General features: G+C 37.1%; 1 protein-coding gene across 4 annotated transcripts in view; it reads right to left on the reverse strand.

Annotated features, from left to right (window-relative positions):
- CEP120 (centrosomal protein 120) overlaps positions 1 to 19,662 on the reverse strand; it is an 89,856-nt gene that overhangs the window by 24,790 nt on the left and 45,404 nt on the right. For all 4 annotated transcript variants that reach the window (XR_002341873.1, XM_005661594.3, XM_003123877.4 and 1 more), the window contains 3 exons: positions 8,004 to 8,096; positions 6,830 to 6,991; positions 2,621 to 2,743 (listed from right to left, as the gene is read on the reverse strand). Coding sequence is in view for 3 of the 4 variants with exons in the window: in XM_005661594.3 (XP_005661651.1) it covers positions 2,621 to 2,743; positions 6,830 to 6,991; positions 8,004 to 8,096 (378 nt within the window). In the remaining variant the exon portion in view is untranslated. The remainder of the gene's footprint in view (positions 1 to 2,620; positions 2,744 to 6,829; positions 6,992 to 8,003; positions 8,097 to 19,662) is intronic.

Genomic DNA, 19,662 nt, shown 5'->3' on the forward strand with positions numbered 1-19,662 from the left:
CTTTCTCTTCCTACTGGATTTTCTCATTTTTAACTACTTGGTGAACTCCTTCATTTAGATTATCCCATTAGCATCTCAAATGGAATTTGTCTAAGATGAGAATTCCCTACAACTTGTATCGCCCCAAAAAGTTCATCAAAATTCGCTGTTTCAGAGGTCCCTGATGGCAGAGCTGTGGGTCTGGTCACTGCTGTGCTAAGGGTTTGTTCCTTGGCCCTGGAACTTTCTCATGCCTTGAGTAGGCTCCCACCCCCCAAAAAATCTCCATTTTTATTAAAATCCATTAAGCCAGTCTTATAAACTTGAGAGTAATCTGACTTTTTAAAATCAAATGAAATAAGAAATTCTCGACATGGCTGAAAATTACCGTTACTTCCAGCATTCTTTCATCAGGCCTGTATTTACTATAGCTGACATTTGTTCAGTGTAGGAAAACTCGTGCTACATACTGTCGAAAATCTGCACCTAACTTCACATTTGGCCCTCCATATACTTGGTTCTATATTTAAAGATTCAACCTACCATGAATCATGTGGTACTCTAGTTGTATTTACTGAAAAAAATCTGCATAAAAGTGAACCCTCATAGCTCAAACTCACATTGTCAACCATGATACAACCATACATACAACAGTCAACTATACTAGTATAATGGCCAAACTCTAGGTTCTAGTCAAGCAGTTACCCAAATATGCAAGGGACTTTTTCATCTCTACATTCCTGTTCAACATCTCTTTTAGGAATAACCTCATCCATGTATTCACCTAGTCAAAGTTTCACTTATTCTTTAGGTTCCATGTGCAATCTCATTTCTTCGTAATACTTAAGGTATTGATTTCAGTAAAAGTAATTGTTTTCCGTTTGCACTCATGGAATTTAGCAAGAGAAAGTTAGATAATCATAGCAAAAGGTAAAACAATAGCAGATTTCATCTAAGTCCCTTGTCTCTTTTTGTAACTTGTTATTTACTTTACAATATCCTGAACATTTTTGAATCATTCCTAATGGTATTTAACATGGTATCATAAATAGTATATATATAAAACAGGTTTCTGGATAATGAAAACCCAAGTGTATCAATCAGCATCCTGCCAGGAAACTAAAAATCAGAAGTGATTTAATACAGGAAACTGGTTATACAGATAATGGAAGAACAGAAATGCCAAAGAGGATACAGTGAGGCAACCTAGTGATCATAAGCAGCAAGAAGCCCCCACCTCTCCTGGGGAGGAGGGACTACAAATGGGTACCAGAAAGTACCCATTAATATAAGGAACCCCAAAACTGGGGATGTCCAGTAGGCTAGAACCATAGTAGGGACTGCCTACGAAAGCTGGAGAGAAGGATGATCTGGTGGGAGATGGATCCATAAAAAGATGTAACTACTTCCAGAGAAAATAAGGGAAGTAATGAGGTCAAAAGATAGAAGAAAGAACTACCCTGGTATCTTCCCAATGCCTCTCTACCAGTCTTCTGCTGGTGTCCCCTAGTGGCTGAATCCACAGAAGACAAAAGGCAAAGAAACCTTCCATACAGAGTTGAGTGGGAACATACAGGCAATGGCTAACACGCCAATTAAACCCTTAAACTTCTAAGGGTTATTTTCCTGTTTCTTAACTGCTTTTTTTTGCCTGTGTATGCTCTATCTTTTTAATAAATGCCTAAAAATTATCAAACTATAAAATGCAAGAGTTCATACTATCAAATTTAGATTGTCTATTGCCCATTATAGATTTTTTTAAAGCCTAAAAGTCAAACATCCTTTTTGTTTGTGGGAAATCCCAATATAAATGGGAATCAAGACCTGGCTACCAACCACAGAAATCAAAATAGGATGGCTATCCCTTCTTTCAAACTGAGAGTGGAGTGAAGGCCTTAGATTTAAATGCATACTCCTATCAGGGACACTCACTCTAGAGGGTAGTAACATTCAGAGGCCACTGCAAAACTGAATTCATGACACTAGAATCAGGGAATACATAAGCCAGCAACACGGCAGTCATGGCAACAACCGGAGCATCCAGAGTAGACTGTTGGCTGACAGGATGAGCCCATGACTTGCTTTCCTCAGTTCCTGCCAGTATTTTGAAACTAGTTCTTTAGCTTTCCTGACAGTTTTGTGAATTCCTTTATAAACACCTGAATCTTACTCAGGTTCCCAGCCAAGGACTCCAGCAGAGGCTATAACTGACAAATACAAGAAATTCAAGTACTTACAGTATCACATGCCTCAAATTCTCTGATATGTTTTTTTTATGTTTTAGGGCCATACCTGTGGCATATGGAAGTTCCCAGGCTAGGGGTCACATCACAGCTGCAAGTGCTGGCCTATACCACAGCCACAGCAATGGAGGATCTGAACCATGTCTATGACCTACACCATAGCTCAAAGCAACATCAGATCCTTAACCCACTGTGCAAGGGCAGCGATTGAACCTATGTCCTCATGGATACTCATCAGATTCGTTACCACGGAGCCACAACAGGAACTCCTGCTGTGTTCTTATTTGATATCAGAGTACTACAGTTAAATGTTATTACATTGTACATGCAAGTATCACTGATTTTATAAAGTGATCATCATTAGGGCTAATTAAGTTGCCATAAATTGACATGGGTACCTTTTCCAAAGTGAGAAGATTTATTTCAGATTGGAGTCGAATTTCTGGTTTGTTGCTTTGCTGATCCTTGAACTGATGAAACTCCTTTTCCAAAATCTTATACTTATTTTCAGCATCATTAAGCTGTAGAAAAAAAAATTACAGCCATATTAAAAGAGTAGTATGCAAAGTTTAATATTACCCAATTCAACAGTGTCATTTTTTCTTATTCTAAGGCATGTTCATATTTAGAAAATTTAGAAAATACATAAAATACAATGAATAAGATATCTAGTAATCTTAAAAATTTAGTAAATCAGCTGATTAGCAATAAACAAAAACTTTTTAGGAGTATGAAACATCTTATGAGTATTTGATATTTTAAATTTCAGATGGCCAAAGAAAATCATTTTATAAAAATACTGAAAATAACTCCTTAAAATAGCACATGTAAGATTGAGGATTATAGATATATCTGATTTTTTTTTTTTTTTTTTTTTTTGGCTGCATCCCTGGCATATGGAAGTTCCTGGGCCAGGGAGTGAATCTGAGCCATAGCTGTGACCTGTGCCACAGCAGTGGCAATGCCAGATTCTTAACACACTGCAACACAGCAGGAACTCCTAGATATACCTGATTATCAATGAAAATAAGTGTAATTTCAACCAGTATTTATTACAATAATTTGACTCTATAAATTTCATAATTCTAATGCTATTATAAGGTAATTTAAAGATTATTTGCCATAATCCCTTCATATTTACAACTAAAAAAAAAAAAATGAGGATCAAAGAGCTAAATTACTAAGGCAGTGCCAAAGAGCCAGTGAGCTGCCCAGTAGCAGATACAGGAAAAGAAATCAGATCTTTTTGTCCCCTAGAATAATGCTCCAATGAAAGCAAGCAAACTTTCTTAAATTAAAAGAAAAAAAAGGGGGAGAGGCTGCTTTGATTTAAATACTATAATTTCTCTTAGTACAGTTTCAAAACTATAAAAAAAAAGGGGGGGGAGCGAGAGAATATATCTGGGATTTTTTTTAATCAAATATAAATAAGCACTGTTAAAGATGTTTTCCAAAAACATACCTCAATATGACTATTCATCATTAGATAAACCAATTATCTGTTTAAGACTAAGACTTAACTAAATGTGAAATACTGAGAAAATTGGTGGCAAAAAAAGGAATTTAAATCACCAATAATTCTAATTAGGATTTATCCAGCATCTTTATTAGGTCATGAGTATTCCATACACAGACCAAAAAACTGAAGTTTACCTGCAAACTTTTATTTTTAAAGTTGAAAAGAAAACTGTCTAAAGAATCTCTCTCACATTTTTGTTTGAAACAAAAGCTAATAAACAACAATTATTTTTATTTAATTATTTTTTTTACCATTTAGGGACATTATCAATCTACTACTACATATTATTAATCAAGCTACTAGGCATACTGGACTCTTTTCCTTTGCTAAGTGGTCCATAAACTACACTCATTTTTTTTCAGTTCTGATAACTGCTTTTACATATTTGAATATAGGTACTTTATCTTCATCACCTTGCACTGACAGAGTATCTATCTGCTCCTTCTACCTGTAGAGTTAGAACTGTATGTATAGTACATGTAACCTGGCTCAGAATAAGGGCCTAAAAGGTTTTCTTATATATAAAATGGGAAATATTAACAGTCTTTTTTTTTTTTTCTTTTTAGGACCATACTTGTGGCATATCGAAGTTCTCAGGCTAGGGGTCACACTGGAGTTGTACCTGCTGGCCTTCACCAAAGCCACAGCAATGCCAGATCCGAGCCACGTCTTCGACCCACACCACAGTTCACAGCAACGCAGGATCCTTAACCCACTGATTGAGGCCAGGGATCGAACCCACATCCTCATGGTTGCTAGTCAGGTTTGTTACCACTGAACCACAACTCCTATTTACAGTCACTGACTTAACAATTTGAGTATCCCAGAAACTTAGGCTGCCCACGCTGTTTTTTCCCCAGGTCCTAGCTTATATTTTAGGAGTGCCCCGGGGAATTTTTCCAAAATACCACTTCTTACCATGCAGGTTCTTCCCACAAACATGTAAGCTAATTATACCAGTCTGGGACAGGAAAGAGATATGGGTTTTTTCCAAGAGTTCCCTGGTGATTCTAATACATGTTAGAAGCCTTTGTTCTAGATGGCTGAATATTCCTGATCAGTAGCAGAAGAGAGGCATTACAGCTGAATCTCATCACGACTGCCCACTTTTACAATTTTTTCTTTCTTTCTTCCTTTTTTTGGGGGGTTAGGGCTGCACTTGCAGCATATGAAGTTCCCAGGCTAGGCGTTGAATTGGAGCTGTAGCAGCCATCTACAGCAACAGAGGATCTGAGCTGCATCTGTGAACTACACCACAATTCACAGCAATGCTGGATTCCTTAACCCACCGAGTGAGGCCAGGAGTTGAACCCACATACTCATGGATAATAGTTGGGTTCGTTACTACTGAGCCACAACGGAAACTCCCTATTTTTCATACTTGAAATGAGACTTCCATAATAACAATCAAATTTACATTTACAACCACTTAAATAATAGGATCTTAACTGACCTCAATTGTTCTGGATACTATTTTTCATGCCAGAATTTACTAAAGACTTCAGATGCATTTGTCATACATATCTAATCTACACTGAAATTTTTCAAGAAAGATAAGCTTCATTTTTAACAGCTTGAGCCTTCTTCTTTGCAGCAAAAATTTATTAAGCCCCTATCATGTGCTGAAGACTGGCTGGGATCGAGGCATACAGATAGAAACCAAAACAGTTTTATGGAGCTAACAATCTGACATCAATCAAATTATCACACTAATGAAAATAAAAACAAACCACTGTAACATATCATAAAGAAATAGAACAGGAAAATAATATCCCAAGAAAACATGGAACAAAAACTTGACCTTGACTTGGACAGCAGGGGTCAGGGAAGATTTCTTTGGGAAAGTGATGCCTCGCTGGAAACTGAAGGGTTAGTACAGCTTCCTAGGCCCAGAAAAAGCAGCACACACCAAGATCCTACGGGTAAAGCATGCATGGTATGCCTGAGGACCTCAAGAGCAATGTGGCTAGAGAGGATACCGCAGAGCTGAAAGAATGGGAGATGAGGTGGGAGAGAGGGAGGCTGAATCCAAACTCTGCAGAGGCTTGGAGGGCAAGGTAATAATTCTGATCTTTATCCAAAGAGCATTAAGATGATCCTGAATTGTTTTAGAGGAGGCTGTTTTAATTCCCAAATTTCAAAAATATCACTCAGGCTGCAATAGGAAGAACAGGTTACAGGGGTCCATTATTGCAGTAAAGAATACTCAGAACAAGGTCAAGTAAGGATAGGAGGATCATGCTGGATTTTAAATGCCTTTAAGACACCCAGACAGACATGTCCAAAAGGCAAAGAAATAAAAGGTCTATAGTGCAAAGGAAAGGTTTAGGGTACAAATGTGCAAGTCTCAGAGGTATAGACTGTCTCTGAAGCCATGGGCATGGGTGAGATTGTTGAGCAGAAAGTTCAGTCCTGAGCTTCGAGGAAGTCTAATAGCTCGCTGAAAGAAAATAAGCCTGGAGTTCCTGACTTATTTGGTAATCAGTGGCTCAGTGGTAATACACCTGACCAGTATCCATGAGGATGTGGGTTCGATCCCTGACCTCGCTTAGTCGGTTAAGGATCCGGCGTTGCCACAAGCTATGGTGTAGGATGGCAGTTGCAGCTCCGATTCGACCCCTAGCCTGGGAACTTCCATATGAGGGTGTGGCTTCAAAAAAAAAAAAGAAAAGAAAAGAAAAGAAGCCTGCAAAGGGCCTGAAAGATGTCGGAAAACTATAGAAAAACAAGAAGAGTGGTGTTAGAGAAGTTGAGAGAAGAGAATATATAAAAACAAGGACAAAGAAAATGGGAAGGCACATAGACAATTCTCTCATGCAATTTGGTTCTTAGCTGAACTTGGTCTAGTGATATACGAAGACTCTGTCAAAGAGATTTATCAGAAAAAGATTTTAAGTAGAGAGTTAAAACATAGTACAATCTCATGCAAATAGTTATAAAGGAAGTCAAATTATTCCAATATAGTCTTTAGCTTTGACTCAGGAAAGAAGATGCAACTCATATTTGAGTCTCAGTGCACTAAATATGATTAATAGTCCAAATTACTGAGAATTTTTAGAATTCTTCAGTGAACCATTTCTAATCCAACCTGCTGCTGAAGTCGGTGTTTATCCTCTTCCAGTTGCCTGATCTTTAACCTTTCTAGCTCTACTTGGTGAACACAATCCTCTTTGGCCCTACGGATGGAATCTTGGAGTTCCTGCAGGTTCCGTTCACGTTCTGATTTCAGCTCCTTCCTTTCTCTTTGAAGCTTAAAAAGATATGTTTTTAAGAAGTTGAATTATACTATTGTTCAACATTTCATTATCCTTATACATGGTCAAATGTCCAGAATATGTTACAAATTGATTTTCATATGATTTTCAGTTATTAGTCAGTATTTAAATTATAAGATTTCATTTAATTTCATTAATTTATAAATTATTGTTTAATTCTAAAATACAAAGTATAACCAAAAATCTACATATAATACATAAATTCAATTGAAAAGGCCCTAATTGCTTTAAATTCCTATCTGAATAAAACCCATTTTATTATATAAGTAAATGTCTCCAAGTTTCTTCTTTTCTACCTAATCGCCTAGAAGATAACACAGCATTAGTATTAGGAACAAAAACACATTATATTTAAGTTTAAATACCTAAATCAACTTAGAAATCCCAGAAAATGTGTAAAGATAAGGTTAAGCTGATATGCTGAGAAAATTTTAAGAAACACATTTGGGTAAGGAAGTAGCAATATATATTTCATGTGGAAGAAATTCTAATAATTTGAAGTGACCTTATAGTAATTTCAGAAAGTATTTAGGGTAAAATTTAATAAGAGCTAACAAAAGTGCTAACCAGGCACAGTATTAACATAAGTTTATTCTTTCTTGGGATCTAATCTTTAATGGGCAAGAAAGAGAGATATTCCCTTTTTACTGAAAACAAAATCAGGATTTGAGGCCCCGAGCCTATGCTACATTTTCTTTTCTCCAAGTAGCACAACTATCCATTCCGTCCACACAACTGCAAAGGTAACCAAAAATCTCCGCTACTGCAGACGTCAGCCAAAGCTGGTAACTGTCATTCGTTTCATTTCACACAGTTTTCCACCTATTCCTTATATACCAACGTATCAAATATTCTTTACTTGGTTCAATAGCAGTTTTCTCCATAATTTCCATGAAATATGTTTTATACAAGTATAAAAGAAAGCAAATAAAAGGTATGAATTCAATATATGGATTCTGTGAAAGAAAGATATGATAAATACAGTACCTCTGATTCTGCAATGGTAAGCTGCTGCTCTCGCTTCTCTAAGTCAATTAGGGTTTTTTGAAGTTTTCCTTCTAGTATAGTATATTCAGCCACCTAAAATATAATGAAAGTTACCTTAACTTTTCCTCGAATTCAAAACACAAGCAATTTCAAAAATGCATATATTATTATTTTACTGAAACAGAGGATATGAGAAGAGGTAAATCATGAATTACATCCAAGTCAAGGCAGAAATTCTTTCTACTATATTCTAAGGAAGGAAGCCAAACTAATTTCTGCTTAGATTATCTCTAGCAATACTCAGTCTCCTGAGGAAGTCTTTCTCCCGCTGGGTGATTGGTTAGACTGCTACTAAAATCTTGTGTTTATGAAAAACTAGCTTCTTAAAAAATCTGCCTTGTTCACTACTCCAGTATTCCTTTGAAGCCCTCTTAGTCATTTATGCTCTTTCACTGGAACTAACCCTGGTGATAGGCCAGCTAGTCAGTTTCAAGTCAGTTCTCCTTTTGTTCAGATATGGCCCTTTACCACAGTTCAAATAACTCAGTGCTTCAATACTTCTGAAGCTAGAGCTCCTGCTTGGGCCCCTAGTCTAGTACCCAAATTTCTATAGGCCTAAAGTTCTGCTCTGTCTTAAAGAATGTGAGTCCCATCAAGGATGAGATCAATGTGCTTGGCCTACTCAGGAAATATAGGACTCTTGTGGTTCTCTAGCTTTCAGTTCAGACTGATCATACTTACCAAGATTTTCTGAACCACATTTCTGGTCTTTCTCACCATTTAGTCTCCAGGTCCCAAGCCTCAACATGATTTTCTCCATACTACTGCCACTAAAGCCCTGATTTGATGCTCCTTGAAAGTCTAACATTTAATCCTGTTTCTACCCACTTGGGAAATAGGAAAAAAAAAAAAGTATCTTCACATATTTGAGTCTAGTAGTGGCCATCATATATTCTCCTAGTCTTTTTTTTTCAAGATAAACACAAGCTTCAACTATTAGTCACATGTTATGGTTTCCACATCCTCTAGTATCTTGGATTGAATTTGGAGTCTATATTCTACACTAAGTTCTTTTAAAAATATGGTACCCAGATGTGATGTCACTAGTCAGAGACCAAAGAATGCACACTGTCAAAGACTAGGTCAACACATGTCTACTAACTTTGTCTAAAACTGCATTTTCTGTCTGAGGATCTTAGTCACACTGTTTGTTATGTCAAAGAAAATCCTCAATATTTTTGTTTTTAGATCTAGAATAACTATACCCATTGTCCAAGTCAGCGTTTCACTCTCACGACAGAACTGGACATTTGTCCTTGTTAAACTTTATTTTGATGATTTAGGCCCAACATGATTATTTATTAATTCTTTTAACCAACCAAGATTATTTATTAATGCTGTTAACTCTACCACCAACTTTTGGTTCACCCTTTAAATCCTTAACCAAAATTACTAACATCAATGTGTCAAATTCTGAGTGCCACATGTAAAGACAAAGACAGGAAAACAGGATGATGCGGGAATATTCAAACCACATGTTCTTCCTCAGGCAACCCAAATATCTGCGTTCCCAGAGGTCTGTCTCACGATGTCTTCTCCTCTCAAAAGACATGACCTCCTTGGGTAAGTTTATCTACGTAACAACACATATATGAAGAATTCCCAAATTTATGCTTCAAAGTCAAACCTCCATCCAGAGTTTCAGACCTATATATCCCAAACCTGCTGAACATGCCAATATTCCCCCAAAATCTCAAACTCAAACTATATAAAATCTGAAACAAATATTTATTGAATACCAGAGGATACCGGGAAAAACTAGGTCAGGTGGAACCTATATTCCAAGGAAAAACAAACTATAAACAAAGAAATGGATATGTAATACAACAGTAGATAAATGCTATGAAGAAAATAAACCAGAATGAGGAGCTAGTGCCTGGGGGAAGAGGAAGAGGACACTATTTTGGATACAGTGGTCAGAGAAGGCCTCATGCAGATTACCAAGCAGACCAGAAAATATCTCTCAAAGAACAGCACTCTATAGATCCTGAGGGAGGTGGCTTATCATGTCTGAGGAAAAACAAAGAGGCCAGGGTGGTTAGAACAGATTGTGTGAACAGGAGGCTGACCAAAGATGAGGTCAGAGAGGAAGCTAGGGGACAGATCACATAAAGCCTTGCAGCTCCTGGTAAGAACTTTGAGTTTTATTCTAAATGTGATGAGGAGTATGATGAGTTTTAAGCAAAGGAGTATATAATCTTCCACTCCTAGCTAAGATGGATATACATTATAGGGGTAAAGAATACCAAATTAAGAGTTCCCTGGTGTCCTAGTGGTTAAGGATAGGGTGTTGTCACTGCTGTGACTCAGGCTCAATCCCTGGCCCAGGAATTTCTGCATGCCTTGGGTATGGCAAAAAAAAAAAAAAAAAAAAAAAAAAAGTAAATGTGGTAGTCTAGGAAAGAAATCCTGATTGTTTAGAAAAGTAGCAATGGAGGTGGTTGGAAATTCTTCATTGCCAGGATACAGTCTGAAAGTGGAGTCAAGAGGATTTACTAATAAACTAGATGTAGAATGAAAGAGAATCAAGGATGACTTGGCTTACAGTCTGAACAACTAAGTAAAAGGTATATCCATTTACTAAAAGAATCAACAGGAAAAAAATTTACATAGGATGGAGATACAGAGTGTTTTTAGACAGGTTAAATTTGAGATGCATATTAAAGACAGCCATTTAGCAATATAGTGTAGGCAGCCAAATAGCCAAATGTAGAGTCAGGGAAGAGGCTGAGGATGGAAATAAACAAACATTATATATTTGTATATATATAACGTGCATAGTGTATATAACATATATAATGGTATGAAAGTGGCAGAGATCACCCCAGGAGTGAGTATTAAAAGGGAAAGGAGATTCAAGGACTGCACCTTGGAGCAAGCCAATAAAGCCCATAGAAGTTGAGATAAAGAGAAGGATCTACCATGAAAATTAGGAAGGCGAGACCAGTGAGGTCAGTAGACTAGTAGGATGAGTAGAGAAATTCAAGTAGAGGAAGTGTTTTAGAAAGGTAGAGATCAAATTGGGTGAGGATGAGAGAGGGTTGTTTAAGAAAACCAGTGTGAAATTTTTTGGGAGAGTGAGAGAATAAATTGATTAGGGAATGCAATAGGACTGCAGGGTACTACTGAGGATGCCTTAAGGTTTGAGATCTGAACCATCCTTAATTTCAATGCTTTAACATCCATTCCTCCTTTTTTTCTCCATCATCTCATCACTGCTGTTTTTAGCTTTCATTTTCTTCTATATTTATTTTCCTGGACTTCCCGACTTGAGTTCCACATTCCACTATGCCATCCACTATACTTCCATCAGAATGATTGTTCCAAAATGAAAACGTGATCTCCACATCCCCTTAAATAAAAATCTTTATGAACAAAAATTCTCAGATTTCTATCTTTACCAAACAGGGTTTATCAGCTGAGCCACAGAACACATAAAGCAATTTAGATGATTTTTTTTTCTACATTCTCCTAGAATGGTACACAACTCTACCATCATAGATGCACAGGAGAAAAGTTAATCCATTACCAACAAGGGCTACCTTTGGGCATTAAGGCTAAATTCTCTCAGAAAACTCTGGCTGAGAAAGTCTACAGGAGCAAGTCTCTACCCCTCAAATGGAATACAAGAGCATTTACATTCCAAAGGCCTCTCCCACCTTATTTCTTGAGGTACACCCTTTCCTCCCTTCTTCCCACACCAAGCTACATACAAATTTCTTAATGTAAAGCCTATTTCAAAATTCTCTATTTAAAATGTCTTCGAGTCCCATTGGCAGTATCTACTAATTTTCGTCAAAGTGGAAGCATGATCTTATCTGTGAAACACTTCCTCATGCTCCCTTATGCAGAACTGATGTCATCCTTCTCTGTGGGTATGTGATAGCTATCTCTGGCTATCTTATGAGAAGTCATAAGGAAGACAAAACAAACATTATCTCAGCCATTCAGAGGGCAGAAGAGGACTGGAATGTTGTAAATGTAATTATAACTTAGTTTAAGAAAAATTCATTAGTTAACAATCACTGGATTTAGCATGATCATCTGTTCAACAAGATGATTGGAAAGGTTAAATGGTAAAAGGAGAAAAAAATTACCAATACCCTGGGTTCTGGAAATAAAGATTTGGTAGGTTGCAAATATCTCAGTTTACCCCAGAAACTACATTATCTTCTTCAAGGTTAACTAAGGCTTCATTTATTTGGGATAGTTTCTGTATAAGTGAAAAAGTTTATAACAACTGAAAAAGATGAATTACTGAACTATTTTATGAAACAGAAAAAAACCTTCCACAAAAATAATCCATTATTTTTCAGGTAACAGAATAATTCTTCTTATATGGTCTCAAAAGATCTCTCTCTCTCAAACACACACACACACACACACACACACACACGAAAGATTTAAAAACCAAATAAAAACCCAATTTTCCACAGTGACTTATCTTTAGGTACAGCTCAAATGCATAAAATACTCATTTACTATTACAAATACAACACTAAAATATTTGTGTTGTTACGTAGTTCACCATCTCATCTTGAATTGATGGGGTACTAGCTCGTTATCTTTTTGGAAGTAAGAATAGCTTTCCTAATAAGTAAACAAACGCTCATTTACTATTAGATCATTACATTGTGCAGAATAACAGAAATAAAAATAAATTAATTGTAAATGTTCCACTAACATTTCAAAGACTCCTTCAGGTAAACTTTCAAAGTACTGAAGAAGTTACATACTGTTTTTTAAAACTTCAGCTAATAAAAAAGGTTCATATATCATGGGCATAGAAATATCAGTATAAGATTCTCAAAACACTCAGCTTCAAAAGACTCCATCTTATTAAGGAAAAACGGCTTTCCTTTTTTCTCTCCAGCGACTCAATTTTACAGTGTCTTATAAAAATTTTAAAACCTGATCACATTTTAGCACATCCTACTTCACAATATTCTTTCAAGATAGGACACATTAAAATAAATGAGTTGTTACTCTTGAAATGTACTTAGGTTAAAAGAAAATGGAAAACTACAATCTACCTTTTCAACATGACCAACTTAGATAAACAGGTCAGCCACTTATAGACAGGCATCATATTTCTAATTTCAATACTTCTGATTGGAGTAATTATTAACTAGTGAAGAGCTCATCAATTTGAGCTGAAATGGTGGCAGAAGTTGAATACTTGGAAACCAACTAAAATTCAACTGAAAAGATCATTATTACCAAGATAACTATCAAGAATTACTCATTTTTTCCCTTTTGCAATAGAAAGTTCAACTATGTCACAAGTTGGGTTTATCACAATTCTGATAAATTTTGGTTTTTCAAAATTTAACACGATTTGAATTTTACAAAACATCAACACTGGAGAACTTAACTGCATTTTAAAAAATGGCTAAAAGATTAACTTGTCTTAAAAATGAAAAATTCAAAAAATTTAAATATTTTTCAGCTTACTCAGACTCAGATTCATGATACTACAGTTGAAAACTATAAAGACTACTTAATATAAAAGTCACTTTCAGGCGTTCCCGTCGTGGCGCAGTGGTTAACGAATCCGACTAGGAACCATGAGGTTGCGGGTTCGGTCCCTGCCCTTGCTCAGTGGGTTAATGATCCGGCGTTGCCGTGAGCTGTGGTGTAGGTTGCAGACACGGCTTGGATCCCGCGTTGCTGTGGCTCTGGCATAGGCTGGCGGTTACAGCTCCGATTCAACCCCTAGCCTGGGAACCTCCATATGCCGTGGGAGCGGCCCAGAGAAATAGCAAAAAGACCAAAAACAAACAAACAAAAAATAAATAAATAAATAAATAAAAGTCACTTTCAAATAAAACTAGTGTAATGTTTAAATATGTGTAAGGGCTCTTAGTTATTTGGTTATTTGAACATTTCTTAAAACAGAAACTTTGATGTAGTCTTTTCTTTTTCTTCCCTTAGGTTTTTGTTTCTGGTTTTTTGTTGGTTTTTTTTTTTTTTTTAAGCCCACTGGTCTTTCAAATTTTCAATGATTGAAAATTAAGTTAAACCAAGTCAAGGTCTGGAGACTTTCTGCTTCTACCCATAAAGACCAACTACTCCCTTCTATAATTACAACCACAAACTGTGTAACACCAATGAAACAACTGTTTTTGCACATTGGGCAGTAGGCTGCACAGGTCTATGATCCCTGGGAGATAGGAGACAAAGCAAGTTCTATGATAACTTTAGCTCACTGCCTGAAGGCAATTTCCAGACTATCAGAGAAGGAAAACCCAAACACAGCCTATCAATCTTCCTTAGTTGAGAAAAAGACCAGACTGGAGAAGTTGTGGCAACTAAAACACATTAGGAGAGGAGGGAGATGCATAGAGAGTGACCACCAGAGACATGCAAAGTAATCCCCTCAAACCTGAGGCTGAATACAGACCTGAGGTGAAACATCATGAGGCTGGGAAAATTACTATTGGAAATCAATAGGCTCAGTAAGTCCCAGGGCTCAAACAGTTTTGAGAGTATTTTACTTTCCTACCACCAAATGGAAAGATCTTGTCATACACTAGGCATCAGGTAGCATCCTCAAGATGACACTGCTGGAGTTCCCGTTGTGGCACAGTGGTTAACGAATCCGACTGGGAACCATGAGGTTGCGGGTTCGGTCCCTGCCCTTGCTCAGTGGGTTAACGATCCGGTGTTGCCGTGAGCTGTGGTGTAGGTTGCAGACGCGGCTCGGATCCCGCGTTGCTGTGGCTCTGGCATAGGCTGGTGGCTATGGCTCCGATTAGACCCCTAGCCTGAGAACCTCCATATGCTGCAGGTTCGGCCCAAGAAATAGCAACAACAACAACAACAACAAAAAAGACAAAAAAATTAAAAAAGAAAAAGAAAAAAAGAAAAAAACACTATTTAAAAAAAAAAAAAAAAAAAAAGATGACACTGCTATATACCCTAATGCTAAAAATGCTCTGGAATCATCCTAACACAACTTCAAAGGACCAAACACATCCCAAAGAATTTAAGTGAGTACCAGAACAAAATCCAACACCCTTTAAAGGAATACAACAAAATCCAGCAACCAATAGTGTAACTTTAATTTCAGGCATCCATTAAAAAACTACCAGGTGTATGAAGAAGTATAACAATATAATCTATCACCAAGAGAAAAAAAAATCAATAGAAACAGACCTCAAAATGATACAGACGGTAGAATTAACAGATAATCTATTATAAATATATTCCAGATACTCAAGAATGTAAAGAAAAACATGAACATAATGAAAAGTTGAATATGTTAAATGCAACTTTTAGATATGAAAAATAGAGCATATGAAATGAAAAATTATGCTAAAAGGGATTAATGGCAAATTAGACCCTTCAAAAGAAAAGATCAGTGAACATTAAGTCATAGCAATAGAAAAATATCCAAAATGCAACACTGAAAAGAAAAAAAGACTTAAAAATAATCAAATTATCTATGGGACAATATCAAGCAGGCTAACATATAGGTAAACTGGAAACTAAGAATGAAAGAGACACAGGAAAAATATTTGAGAAATAAAAATCCCAATTGTTCCAAACTTGATGAAAATTATTTTTTTAAAAACAAACACACCTATAATCAAAGAAGTTCAAAGAATCCAAACAGGATGAACAAGTGTACATATGTACACACAACACCACAAAGCCCACATAATCATACTGCTAAAAACACTGATAAAAAAAATCTGAAAAGCAGTCAGAGGAACAAAGAGACCCATTACACATAGAAGACCAAAGTTAACAATGACAGCAAATATTCTATCAGGACAATACAAAAGAAAAGCTATCTACCCAGAAACCTATACCCAGTTAAAAAAAAAAAAAAAAAAAAAAAGTTTTAATGGAGGCAAAATAAAGACTTTCTCCAATAAAACTTGACAGCATTTATTGCCAGCAGACTCATACTACAAGAAATGTTAATTATATGGCTAATATAAAAGACATTATTGCCTCAAAGTTTAACTTCTTTAAAAAGTAACTGATTAAAGAAAAAATAATCTATTGCAGGGTTTGCAATATACGCAGAAACAAAATACATGATGAGAACACATAGAATACAAGTGAGGAAATGGATATATGCTGTTGTAAAGTTCTCATACTATATATGAAGTGTCATATCATTTGAGGGTATATTGTGCTAAGTTAAAGATGCATATTGTATGCCCTAGAGCAACCACTAACCAAAAATAAAACAAAAGAGGGGACGGGATTAAGATGGCAGAATAGAAGGACTGGAGCTCAACTTCTCTCCTAAAAACAACAAAATTCACAACTAAAGACTGAGCACTCTTCACCAAAATGGACCGGAAACCTTAAAAAAGATACCCTACCTCAGATGAAAAAGAGGAGGCCACATCAAGAGGTAGGAGGGGCGATTTTGCGATATAAACAACCCCATACCCCCTGGGTGGGAAGCTCCACAGACTGAAAACTGGTTCATAGAGACTCACCTATAGGAGTGAGAGTTCTGAGCCACACATCAAACTCTCACGTGTGGGGATCTGGCCCAGGGAGAAAGAGCCCCGGAGCATCTGGCATTGAAGGCCAGTGGGCTTGTGCACAAGAGCTCCACGGGACTGGGGGAAACGGATACCCCATTCTTAAAAGGCACACACAGACGTTCACGTGCACTGAGTCCCAGGGCAAAGCAATGTCTCCAGGGGAATCTGGGTCAAACCTGTCCACAGTTCTTGGAGGACATCCTGGGAAAACAGGGGTGAACGTGGCTTGTTGTGAGGGAAGGACATTGAAAGCAAAGTTCTCGGGAATATTCAGCAGTTGCCTTTCTCTGGAGGTGGCCACATTGGGAAAATCTGGCCCCATCCATCAGCCAGTGGCTGAGAAGCCCCAGAGCAAACAACAACCCAGGTGGGATCACAGCCCCACCCCTCAGTAAACATGCGACCTAAAGACCCCTCAGGCACACAGCTGCCTCTAATCCCATCCAGAGACTAAGCCCCAACCACCAGAGGGATTAGAATCGGCTCCTCCTACCAGGGGGCAGGCATCAGAACCTCCCATCAGGAAGCCTACACCAAGCCCCCATACTGACTTCAGCCACAGGGGGGTAGACATCAGAAGTAAGAGAGTTACAACTCTATTATCTATAAGAAGGTCACCACACCAAAAACCTATAAAAATGAAAAGACAGAGGACTATAACTCAGATGAAGGAGAAAGGAAAAACCCCAGAAAAACAGCTAAGCCATGAGGAGATTCTCAGCCTCCAGGAAAAAGACTTTAGACTGTTGATGCTGAAGATGATGCAAGACATTGGAAATAAACTGGAGGCAAAGACGGATAACTTACAGGAAACACTGACCAAAGAGATACAAGATATAAAACTTAAACAAGAAGATATGCAAAATACAATAACTGAAGTAAAAAATTCACTAGAAGCAGCTAACAGCAGAATACAGGAGGCAGAAGAACAAATAAGCAAGGTGGAGGACAGATTAGTGGAAATTACGGATGCAGAACAGAAAAGAGAAAAAAGATTGAAAACAAATGAAGAGAGTCTCAGGGAACTCTGGGACAACGTGAAATGCACCAACATCCGTATTACAGGGGTGCCAGAAGGACAAGAGAGAGAGAAGGAGACAGAAAAAATATTCCAAGAGATAACAGCCAAAAACTTCCCTAACATGGGGAAGGAATCACTCACTCAAATCCAGGAAGCACAACGAGTACCATACAAAATAAACCCAAGGAGGAACACCCCAAGACACATACTAATCAAACTGACCAAAATTAAAGACGAAGAGAAAATCTTGAAAGCAGCTAGGGAAAAGAAACAAATAACATACAAGGGAACCCTGATAAGGCTATCGGCAGATTTTTCAGCAGAACCTCTGCAGGCCAGAAGGGAGTGGCATGATATACTCAAGGTGATGAAAGGAAAAAACCTCCAACCAAGATTACTCTACCCAGCAAGGCTCTCATTCAGATTTGAAGGAGAAATCAAAACCTTCACAGATAAGCAAAAGCTGAGAGAATTCAGCAACACAAAACCAGCCTTACAACAAATACTAAAGGAACTTCTATAGGCAGAAAAGAACAAGAGAAGAAGGAAAGGAAAAAAAGCAGCAAAAACAAATCCAAAGCAATTAATAAAATGGCAGTAAGAACATACATATCAATAATTACCTTAAATGTGAATGGACTAAACGCCCCAGCCAAAAGACGTAGACTGGCTGAATGGATACAAAAACAAGACCCATATATACGCTGTCTTCAAGAGACCCACTTCACTTCTAGGGACACATACAAATTGAAAGTGAGAAGATGGAAGAAAATATTTCATGCAAACGGGGATCAAAAGAAAGCTGGAGTAGCAATACTCATATCAGACAAAATAGACTTTAAAATGAAGAATATTTTAAGGGACAAAGAAGGACATTACATAATGATCAAAGGATCAATCCAAGAAGATGATATAATAATTTTAAATATCTACACACCCAACACAGGTTCACCACAATATATAAGGCAACTGCTAACAACCTTAAAAGGAGAAATCAACAATAACACAATCATAGTGGGAGATTTTAACACCCCACTTACAGCAATGGACAGATCAACCAGACAGAAAATCAATAAGGAAACACAGGCCCTGAATGAAGCATTAAACCAGATGGACTTAATAGATATTTATAGGACATTTCATCCAAAAGCAACAGAATACACATTCCTCTCAAGTGCACATGGAACATTATCTAAGACTGATCACACCCTGGGCTACAAAGCCAACCTCAGTAATTTTAAGAAAATTGAAATCATATCAAGCATCTTTTCCAACCACAACGCTATACGACTGGAAATCAACAACAAGAAAAAAACTGCAAAAAACACAAACACGTGGAGACTCAACAACATGCTACTAAACAACCAATGGATCACTGAAGAAATCAAAGAGGAAATTAAAAAATACCTAGCAGCAAATTACAACGAAGATCCGACACTCCAAAACCTATGGGATGCAGCAAAAGCCCTTCTAAGAGTTAAGTTTATAGCAATACAAGCCCACCTCAGGAAACAAGAAAAAGCCCAAATAAACAAGTTAACATTACATCTAAAGCAGCTCGAGAGAGAAGAACAGACAAGACCTAGTTAGTAGAAGGAAAGAAATCATAAAGATCAGAGCAGAAATCAATGAAATGGAAACAAAGAAAACCATAGAAAAGATCAATGAAACAAAAAGCTGGTACTTTGAAAAGATCAACAAAATTGATAAACCCCTAGCCAGACTTATCAAGCAAAAAAGAGAGAGGACTCAAATCAATAAAATTAGAAATGAAAAAGGAGAAGTAACAACGGACGTCACAGAAATACAAAGGATCCTAAGAGACTACTATATGCAACTATATGCCAATAAAACGGAAAACCTAGAAGAAATGGACAAATTCGTAGAAAAGTACAATCTTCCAAGACTAAACCAAGATGAAATAGAAAAGATGAATAGACCCATCACAAGAACTGAAATTGAAACTGGGATTAAAAAACCTCCAACAAACAAAAGTCCAGGACCAGATGGCTTCACAGGCGAATTCTATCAAACATTTAGAGAAGAGCTAACACCTATACTTCTG

The sequence above is a fragment of the Sus scrofa genome, chromosome 2 (assembly GCF_000003025.6).
Source record: "Sus scrofa isolate TJ Tabasco breed Duroc chromosome 2, Sscrofa11.1, whole genome shotgun sequence".
NCBI lineage: Eukaryota > Metazoa > Chordata > Mammalia > Artiodactyla > Suidae > Sus > Sus scrofa.